Source organism: Centroberyx affinis, unplaced genomic scaffold, assembly GCF_046629955.1.
Source record: "Centroberyx affinis isolate AG114_WGS23_722 - 3 ecotype Tasmania unplaced genomic scaffold, CSIRO-AGI_Caff_v1 ptg000852l_1, whole genome shotgun sequence".
In the NCBI taxonomy this organism is placed as follows: Eukaryota; Metazoa; Chordata; class Actinopteri; order Beryciformes; family Berycidae; genus Centroberyx; species Centroberyx affinis.
This window is the reverse complement of record NW_027279446.1, coordinates 220,001-231,241: the sequence shown is the minus strand read 5'-3', so window position 1 is coordinate 231,241 and position 11,241 is coordinate 220,001. Positions and strand designations below refer to the sequence as shown.

General features: G+C 41.4%; 1 protein-coding gene across 1 annotated transcript in view; it reads left to right on the top strand.

Annotated features, from left to right (window-relative positions):
• Window positions 1–353: 353 nt before the first annotated feature.
• vegfc (vascular endothelial growth factor c) overlaps window positions 354–11,241 on the top strand; it is a 67,013-nt gene continuing 56,125 nt past the window's right edge. The window contains exon 1 of the mRNA XM_071521067.1: window positions 354–655. Coding sequence (XP_071377168.1) covers window positions 539–655 — 117 coding nt within the window. The 5' untranslated portion in view covers window positions 354–538. The remainder of the gene's footprint in view (window positions 656–11,241) is intronic.

Genomic DNA, 11,241 nt, shown 5'->3' with positions numbered 1-11,241 from the left:
CTCAAGGGGACAGGAGGGGTGAGGGAGGCTGTGACAATAGAGGTTGATAGAAACCATAGATCACATAAGTTTTCTCCCAGAAAGTGACAACTTTTGGGCTTTTATTTTGAAGGCAGATCACTTATTTTCCGGTGTGGCGGCAAAACGTAGGCAGCTTGACGCAGCTCGACTCAACGCAGCTCTAGCTGCACTGACTCTCACTTCTGACCGGATTTATCTGTCTGCATATGACTGGGCTTTCATGAGCGGCGGGATACATACATGCTTCAATCCCTCAGTGGAAGTGGACCCTGAAAGAGAGACAAAGAGAAGAAGGAGCGAGAGAGAGAGAGAGAGAGAGAGAGAGAGAGAGAGAGAGAGAGTTCGGGAGACTGGCCAAGGGAAAGACTTTTATTAGTGGTAGAAAGAGAGAGGAGCAAAACACAAGGGAGTTATTGTTTTTTTTTTTTTTTTTTCCACATTTTCTATTTTAATTTTTTTCTGCGGATTATAAAACTTTTTTTTTTTTTTTTTTTAAACTTGAAGACTTTTTTTAAACATGCACCTATTGGGAATATCTATTGTACTTGCCTATTTTCTATACACCAACCTCGCCAGCGACTTCAGCCGCACCGACTATGATGATTATTACGAGCAGGAGCAAATGGACGAGCCGGTATGTATGATAAAAAAAAAAAAGTGAACAACAAAACGTGTTTTAAATGAACCTGTCTCTCTGTTTCCTCTGCATGGACACAGCAGCCTATAGATGTGTTTTTCTTTCACCTGATTAAGTGAGAGGAATATTACCCAGTTAGACCAGCCGGGGGGGTCTAAACTGGGGGTCCAGGGACCACCAGGTGTCCTTCATGTGGTCCCAGGGGGGTCTCCCATAAACTTCCCATTATTTCACTAGTACTTTAGATGAGTTTTAGACATTTGTTTCTCAAAAATGAGAAACAGTTTAACTTCACCATTGCTTCACTATTGTTTTAGACTTGTGGGGTCCCAAACTGGGGTCCGGGGACCACCAAGGGGGCTGGAGATAGTCGCAGGGGGTCTCCCATAACAAAAAAACAAGACAAACAGTTAAATTTCACCCTTATTTTAGACATGGAGGGTCCCAACGATCCCCCCCATAGCAAAAAAACAAAACAAAAACAAAAAAAGAGGAATACTGAGCATAATGACAGAATTATAAGGATGATGAAGCCCTTCACTTCAGTTTACCCCAGTTTACTTTATGTTTATTATTAAAGTGATTTAACAGTGAGAAGTTGAGCTTAAATGAGGATAGGTTGGTTTTGTGGCAGTACTGTTTTTGTGATAGTACTGTTTTTGTTCATATAAGCAACTGTTACCTTCTCACGTGTGTGTGTGTGTGTGTGTGTGTGTGTGTGGTGGTGGGGAGGGGGGTTATGGATTACATGGTCCAGTGTGTATCTACATAAAAGAAACTCTAGGGAACCCCTGTTCTTAGACTAAACTAGACTACCTTTCACAAAGCCTGACATCGACGCCTCACACACTCACACACAGTTTCACCCACTGAACACTTGCACCTCCTGGTTAAATGGGAGTATAATACAAAAATTAAGAATTTCACTGCAGATATGGTCCATTGGTCCAATATGGAAGTATGAAAAACGCTTTCCCCAAAGCCAGAAAACACAACTGAGACTCAAACCTGCGGCTTCATTAAAATGTAAAATGTGAAGCTTCGGCATAGATAATGAATGGGAGATGAATTTTGTGAACCCACAGAATGGGTTTAAATACCCCAATGAGCTTTATCCCCTAATATTGTCAGTTCTGAACCTGAAAATGCACTCACATCCGGAGGAAATTTGAAATGCATCCGTTATGCCCAGAAAATAGTGGAGTGCTGCTGTGTCTGGCTTTGGGAGAGCTAAAATAAAAGGCGTGTTCGTAACAGTCGAAGCCAAAAAACGTTTTTCTTTGCGTTTATTTTCCTAACTGGTTGTAATCATCTGCTCCGGTGCACAGGATATCATTAAAGTTTTAGCCGGAGCTTTTTCAGTTGAGCCTCTTGATCCGAGAGGTCAAGGAGAGAGAGGGAGAGGAAGAGAGAGAGAGAGAGAGAGAGAGAGAGAGAAAGAGAAGTTCATCCCATGTCTTTCAATCCAATTATGTTTAATACATGTGTTTGTGTATGTAAGTGTGTGTATGTGTGTCTACTACTTGTATACCCATTACTGTATATATGGTATGTGTGTGTGTGTGTGTGTGTGTGTACACAAGTACCCATTATGTATACTGTATACTGGACATTTCTATATACAGGGAAGCCATTCAAATGAACTGAATGGAACAGATGAATTGTCATTGAGAGTTTATTGTAATATTACTGTGGATATTGCTGATATTTATTGGCCTTTGTTTTTGTTTTATTACTATTCATCTGCCAGTGTCTATAATATTGCCAAAATTGATGCAATATTGCTTTGAAATGGAGCTTTCTTTTCTGTCATGCCAATTAAATGGATTTGAATTGAATTGACGGAGAAACAGGGAGAGAAACAAATGAGAGACAGCAAGAGGGAGATGGAGAGGGAAGAAAGGAACACAGAGAGAGAGAATGAGGTAGAGAGAGAGAGAGAGAGAGAGAGAGAGAGAGAGAGAGAGAGAGAGAGAGAGAGAGAGAGAGAGAGAGAGCAGTGAAAGTTTTCCAAGAGGGAGGATTAGGAAGGAGTGTTTTCAAATTAGCCAGAGAAAAGAGCCAATGGAGACAGGTGTCACGGGGTCAAGTGTGTGCGTGTGTGTGTGTGTGTGTGTGTGTGTGTGTGTGTGTGTGTGCACTCCCCAGAGGCAGGGCTAGATAAGGGGGATAAGTGCTAAGCAGTAACATGCAGCCATTTGATCACACTAGACTCTTAATTGGGATGATGAGTATTTCTCCCACTTGCTGTCTCTCTAGAGGCCCATCTTTATGCCCCGGCACTTTCATCTGAGGGATTTGAATAAAACTTATACCAACACTTCAGATATGGATAAAAACCTCATATATGCTCTAAACCAGTTGTTCTCAACGTGAGGTCCAGGGGCAACCAGGGGTTCCAGGGGGTCTCCAGCAAATTGATGAATTGTTAAACTTCATTATTTAATTCACAAGAAGTTAACATAATTAGAGAATGTAGAAGAATGACTGTTTTGATCATAGTTTCTCTGTTATCTCTCTTCCTACAATACAGATAGTCATGGAATTCTGGACAAAATCATATCTAATAATAAAAACACTCTCAGATTTGGGTTTGAGAGACAAAATCTCATCAAATGGGGGTCCGTGGCCTTGATGTGGACTAACTTAGGGGTCTTTGATATGAAAAAGTTTGAGAATCACTGCTCTAAACAGTCAGGTTTTTGCAAATTCGCAAACTAGTACTAGAGCAGTTTGGCAATCATACAGCAGAGTATGAATGGGTTTCATACGAATTAAATGAATAGATTGAAAAATACCAAAAAACCCAGAAAAATTCTGATATCATGGAAGTACGCCGCGTTATCCCTTTCCAAAGCCTTTCTTTTATATTTATTATACAAGTAAGCATGGAAGTTGACAGATGGGAGAATCCAAGACATCTGGTTTCATTTGGCAGCAGTTTTACAAATGCAGATTAAACACGTGACCCTTGAAAGACCATTCTGTAGCAGGCTAAATATCGAAACTGTGCTACTTAAGGTTAATGATCCGGTGTGGAGACTATGCCGACCCTGTTGGAACACCACCGCCCCACTACTGGCTTTGTTTATGTTTTGATTTATTGGGTTGAAGCATTTTTTCATTCTCAAGTTGAGTTTTGATACAGGGACAAAGGTTTAGACCAATCTGTTGGCAGATATGGGTCTTTTGTTAAGAATGTGATCTAGTCCAGTCAATGTGGTCCTCTGATATGATGGATAAGATGCATTTTGATTACATATTTATTGTAGAATTGATCAATACTACACTGGTTGTCTATGGGGAAGGCCTTAACCTTGATTCTAATGAGACATTTTGATCAGATTCTACACAAGCATGCATAGATATGTCTATTATTATTATTATTCTCCTGGGTTTCAGTGGAGAATTTTAGTGTCCCTTGGCTTGTTGGTCTAAATGCTGTTTCAGAGGCTTTTCCACCCTGACAAGAATGAAATTCTGTGGGAAACACTAAATACTTGAAATTTTTGGCATGAACTGATCCCCAAATTTAAAGATAGCAAATACTTGCGCAAAATATCAGCTTTTGGCAGCGTTCATCCATAAATATTGGTATAAGTATCAGCCTTGAAGAACCCACATCGGTCGAGTTCTGATGAGGACTGACAGTATATGTAACAGTTCAACACGTGTACTGAATAAACTATGAAGCTGTGAATGGCTCAGCCTGGATCTTGCTCGACTCATTTGACTTACTACTTTTGGCTCCGTGACATTTGTCTTCACGACTTTCCAAGTGGTTCCTCTTCGTTTTGTAACTCTCCTCCGTGTTTTCTTTGGCTTTCTTCCACCTCCCAACTTTCCTTTTTGACCCACAGGTTCCACTCCATCGCCTGCCTCGCTTTGTTGCCTTGGGGTTTTCTGAGGGTATGTCCTATCTGTCTATACCAGACTTTGCGCCAAATAGTATTTCGAAATAAGAGTGTGAGTGGGAAATAAGTGTTTTTCTTAAGCTGCCTTGAGTACCAGATGGATGGGGTTTTCCACATAGGGCAATACAACGAGTGCCAAAAAGTTTAGACAATCACTACAAAGCATTTGAAAATTAATTTAGTCTGTTTTGTTGTGTTTGGCAGCTTACCTGACAGTATTTCAATGCGATAAACCCCAATGATCTGGAGCTCTAAGGAGATTTGAAAAAACACTAAGAATTATTTCCAAATGTCATTTTTTGACTCAAGTCTGCTACCTCAATTTGTGACAAGTTTCATATTTCGACACCCTTAGGTTCTCTTATATCTTCTCTGTTCACATAGCCTCTGGTGATAATTACCATCAGCCAAAAGAATTCTCTGTGTCACAGCGAAACCACCATTGTTCCTCAAGATTGCGAAATATTTGCATATACGAGTGGTCAAAACAATCACAAAACAATTGTCTTCAGGACAGCTTCAGTCCTCCTTGCCCTGCTGTCATCCTCCATCCTGAACTATGTGTAGCGGACATTGGACCTTTCGTCAAGAAGGAAAGCCTCCAGTTCTTTAAGGGATGAAGGAGGTGGAAATCTACTTCCCCTAAAGGTTCTGTGATGTTGATCTGGCCATGGAAGACTTCATACTGGAGGTCATGAAACCATTCTTCAATCTCTTTAGCAGTGTGTCTGTGGGGTTTAACATCTTGGAATATTGGAACATCGTAAGGGAACATTGTTTGCACCCTAGGGTGCTCCTGGTCCTCATATTCCTTGTCTGTTTTTTGACCATGCAGATCAGTCATCAGACCTAATGACTCCGAGTAGATCAGATCCACCACCATGTTTTACAGTTGGCAACAGACATTGTAGGTTGAAGACTTCTTTTGTCTTTCTCCAGACGTAAACCACTCATCAGAAACTCATCAGACTCAGTATAGTTTTAGTTGAAACTGTGTTACAGAGATGTTGGTTCAGTTCTGTGGTGATGTCTGAGTCTGTAGTTTTGTGGTACTTAACAGCTGTCCTATTCACTGTCGGTCTGTCCCTTTTGGTGAGCTTCAATTTCAACCGCTGTTCCTCTTTGCCGATGCAGTTTGCCTGTGCTTGGCATATGTTGCCATGATTTTCCACACTGTTCCTCTTGCCACACTGAATAATTTTGCAGTTTGTCTGGCCTTCATTTCAGGAACCAACTATCTGCCTTCTTTGGGTCCCTGTTAGTTGCCTCATGATGCTTTGAAAACTCACAAAAAAAAGAGACACATACTTCTAATTGGCATTCCACTTAAAGGAATAGTTCACCCAAAAATGAAAATTCTGTCATCATCTACTCACCCTCATGCCAAATGAAACACAGGTGAAATTTGTTAGTCCATATAACACACAGGGAGGTTGCCAGCACAACTTCGTAGCAGCCTTCTCCAAAACAACTGAAGTAAAAAAAAAAACTAGAAATAACCGCCTCGCGGTTATATGCCTCCGCCAATAAACTTTGTTTTATCATTGCAAGGACAGTCTTTATTTATTGAACATATATAATTAATGTGATTATTAGGTCAACTTAAAGGATTTTGGTGTCTGCAAAAGTAAATGACAGCACTTCCACCATTTTTGTAGAATGACCCAAGATTGTTTTCTCAGCTACAGTGGTAAGCAAAACATTATGATGTCACAGTGAAGTTGACCTTTGAACTTTTGGATATAAAATATCATCACTTCATCATTTTATCCAATTAGACATTTGTGTGAAATTCTGTCATAATTAGCGTATTTCTTTTTTTTATTTCATTCTTGAGTTATGGCCAAAAACGTCTTTTGTGAGGTCACAGTGACCTTGGACCTTTGCCCACCGAATTCTAATCAGTTCATCCTTGAGTCCAAGTGGACGTTTGTGCCAGATGTAATGAAATTCCCTCCAGGCGTTCCTGAGATATCGCGTTCACGAGAATGGGACGGACAGACGGACGGACGGACATACGGACGGACAACCCGACAACATAATGCCTCCGGCCACGGCTGTCGCCAGCGCGGAGGCATAAAAAGATCCTGGCTCTCTTGTGTCTAGACTGAGAATCACTTGTTAATGTCATTGTTCCAGATTTGAAGTATTAAAGATATATGGGAGCATTGGCAGCAGTACACAGCGATCTCTTTCTTTAATACTTATGTACACACTCACAGCACCTGCTAAAGAGTTTATGGGACGTGTGCGTGGTCTTCTTTTTTAACACGTCTAGATTTACCATCCAAGAACACAGGAATAACAGTATATGAATGGTGTTTTAGGGGATGATAACCCCCCCCCCCCCCCCAGGAAGCCCTGGTAGGAGTTCTGGCCAAGCTGGGAAAAAAACGCCCTGCCAAGTCAAACATTGCTGTTATCTTTGAACCTCGATGATGGCAAAAATGATGATGGTCTCTGGCAGTACAGTGCAGCTCGGTCAGAAAAGTTACAACCTCAATGGAAGCTGTAAATGACCCCAAACTCCCAGTCAGACAGATGGATATGGTGAAATGTCGGACCCAGTGCCAACATCTCTCTCTCTCCTTGTCTCTCTCTCTGTCTCTCTCCCTCTCCGTGGGCTTATGTTTCTCCATCACTCTTACTGTGTCACCATCAAGCCCACTATAAATAGAACAGCATCCGCCGCTCCTCTCTCTCCCCCTCTTTCTTCGTCACTCTTTCTATCCATCCTCTCCCCCCAACTTTCTCTCCCCATTCCACTGTCGCACTTCCCTTTCCCTCCATCCACCTTCTTTCTTTCTTTCTTTCTTTCTTTCTTTCTATCTTTCTTTCTTTCTACCCTTCACCCTGACCCGGTCACCGCACACTCTCTGTCATCTCTCTTCTCGTCTTTTTCTTATTCTTTAACCCCCCTCTCTCTCCCTCTTTCTTCCTATCCATCCCCCCAACTTTCTCTCCCCATCCCACTGTCGCTCTTCCTCTTCCCTCCACCTTCTTTCTTTCTGTCTTTCTTTCTTTCTTTCTTATTTCTTTCTACCCTTCACCGCACACTCTCTGTCATCTCTCTTCTCATCTTTTTCTTATTCTTTAACCCCCCTCTCTCTCCCTCTTTCTTCATCACTCTTCCTATCCATCCCCCCAACTTTCTCTCCCCATCCCACCATCGCTCTTCCACTTCCCTCCATCCACCTTTCTTTCTTTCTGTCTTTTTCTTTTTCTTTCTTTCTTTCTTTCTTTCTTTCTTTCTTTCACCCTGACCCAGACCCACACACTCTCTGTCATCTCTCTCTGCCCCCCCCCCCATCTGTCTCTATGTCTCTCGCCCATATTTCGTAACCCCCTGGAGTCTGTAGAAGAATGCAGTGTGTAATTAACCATCATTTCAGAGGAATTTGTGATTCGCTGTGGACCGTCCAGTTCAGTCTCTCTGCTCTGTTCTGAGTGGGCCGATATGCATCTATCGGGTCCAAATCACAACTTTGTGAACTACAAATATAGCTACATGTCCTCTTGTTCAACCACAGCCACTTTTCCGTGCAGTTCTAAATTGCAGTATCAAAGAAGAGAGGATGGAGAGTGCTTCTATTGGGTTTCTGTTTGTTTTTTTTTATTGCATGGCTAGCTCCAAAGAACCTACAGTATATTTACACCATAATTTTGTGCAAATCTTTAACTATAGCTGATTGATTTGCAACAAATGGTGTATAGGTGTTTCTATTCACAGATTGTTTGGCTGTTTTTGTTTTGGAACTCTAAAGAACAGGTCCCCATTGACTTCAGTTGTTTTGGAGACGGCTGCTACGAAGTTGTGCTGGCAACCTCCCTGTGTGTTATATGGACTAATAAATTTCACCTGTGTTTCATTTGGCATGAGGGTGGGTAGATGATGACAGAATTTTCATTTTTGGGTGAACTATTCCTTTAATGATAAAAAGACAGCCACATCTAGTAATTATGATGAGATATGAAGAATGAGATAAAAGAAATAGCTAATTAAATACAATAAAATATAATAGAGAAGGATGCATCCTGGTCAGTTAGCAGGCTAAATTGCATGCTGTGTACTATTGTCATAGTGGGTTCAAGCTCACTTAACTTATGTAGTTCATTGTTTATAATATACTTCGTTTTTATTAGGGTTAGACCTATATATCAGGTTGCTGATATTGTGGTTTTATAAAAAATCAGATCTGGTCCAGTCAGTGTGGTCCACCTCTGATGATGGATATGATGCAATTTGATTGATTACATATTTATTGTAGAATTGATCAGTTCTACACTGGTTGTTTTATGGCTCTATTAGTGGTATTAGAACTTGTGTCACTACTTTCCTTATTATCCAGGTGGAGAGTTTTAATGTCCCATGATGGTCACTGGAAACACTGGATAGTTGGAAATGTTTCATTTTGGAAATTTAGAAATGTTGAATATCAGCACAAAATATCTACAGCTTCAATCCAAAAATATCAGTGTCAGACTTCAAAAAACCATACTGGTCAAACCCTAGTTTGCATCTCATAAAATAAATGAATAGGTAAAAAATCTTCATACAATGATCAGAAATGCAAACTGAGGGCAAAAATACAGAATTGTGTGATTATCAGGCAGGCTGGTGACCTACCTGATCTAATAGTCTCATCTTTCCCTTGTTTATACAGTATTGCTGGTTATTCTGCTTTCCAGCTCATTAAAACATGGTATGACCTATAACTGAATAAATACTAAGCTAGAGGTTACAGCAGTACTATGGTGTGTGTGTGTGTGTGTGTGTGCTTTGCCGTTGCTGTTCACCTCTAATCTTTTTAGATAGAAACCAGGTGGGGGAGATTACTCACATCTGCTCCGGCTATCCCCGACACACACACACACACACACACACACACACACACACCAGTCTGCGTCTACACCTGTCTCTCTCTCCTCCTCCTTCATCCTTTCACTTCTAATTTTGTCTTCACTTCAAAACTGTCAAACCCCTTCTGTGGAAATAATCTTTTTTCTTTCTTTCTTTTTTCCTTTCGCTCTCTCTTTCTTTGTCTCTTTCTCCCCATGTCTACGTCTCTCTCTCTCAGGAGTCTGCCCTAGTGTGCGTTGAGCCAAAAACATCATAGTGACTCTCAGCACCTAATCCGTTATACATTGTGAAACAATACTGTAGCATGTGTGTTCTGTGCGTCTGTGTGTGTGTGTGTGTAAAACAAACTGAGTCAAGGAGAGACGGCAATAAGTTTGATTGAGAAACAGAGAGAGAGAAACAGACTGAGGCAGAGGGTGAGAGAGAAAGAAAGGCCAAGACAGAGAGAGAGAGAGAGCTGGTGGGTGAGACACAGAAAGAGTCAAAGAAACACATACACACACACACACACTGATACAAGGGTGGAAAGTGATTTAATGTAAAAATGATCATTTATCTTGATTCTTTGGCAAGACCGTTCATTCATTGTACTTGCCTGATATCAGACAGAATTGTTAACTCGTTCCACTCCATTTCCATCTTCAGTCTAACATTGCCTCCACTCCAACCGATTTCCGTGGGGGAGGGGGATTCGATTTTCCCTAACAAATCACTAGAGACCAACGTATCCGCCTGAATCTAACTTAAGTCGACACTGATGCGTAGCCATGACAACACCAGACACGGTTCAGAAAGTGCAAAGCATCTTTGACAACACGGAGCGAAGTAAAAACAAAGTATTTCGGATTTCAAAGTAATTGGTACTTTTAATCGATTTAGAACAGCCTCGATAGCAGCGTCTATCTTGTCTATAGCGGTCGCCATTGTTGTTATTACTCCTCCTTAGTTCTGGCACACAACTTGACAATGCTTGACAACGGCGTTAGTCCCACCCGTGGCGCTGATTGGCTAATCGTTAGTCCCCCCCGGCGCTCATTGGACCGATCATTTTTCAACCGAGAAACCGCTGTTTCATGTCATGATGCCAGACCAGAAGCAGTCAACTCGGTGGAGTGGGCGGATTCAAAGGTCTGGACCCAGGCAATCATTGCACAGTACAATGAGTAAAATAATAGACGGATAGGTGGAAGTATTCTCACTACTTTGATTCTCTCCAGTAAAAGGAACAGGAACAGGAACATTGGACATCAACGCTGTTTGGTTTCCTGATCGTTCACAGGAGAGGAAACTGACTGATCCTGTTTTCAGAGAAGATGTCAGAGTAATGAGTAACATGTTACTATTTTGAGGAACTAGCCCAACCCTGTCACTTGTATGCCAAGTTCCCTGAACTGTCTGAAGTCAGACCAAATGAGCTCATTATCACTCATTATCTCATTATCACCCCATACTATTAATCTCTCTCTCTCGGTATTTCTCAACATTTCTGTCTTCTTGTCCTTGTCCAGCCTCTGTATTTCCTCATAGCACTTCACTAGGACTAGAGGTTATCAATCAATCCATCATCAACCTCTCTCTCTCTCTCCACTCCCATCATCCTCTCTCCATCCTCCCTCCTTCCCTCGCTTCTTTTCTCCCTCCGTCTCTCTCTCCCATATCTTCTAGGGATGTGCACAAGTCCCTTTTCTCACGGCCCACTATTCAGTGCGAGATCAGAACAAATATTCAAAAATATCATTAGGTTTCATTGCTATTTCCAGAGGCTGAAGCAGCTTCTGGACAAAAAGTAGAACTTCCATCACTTTCTG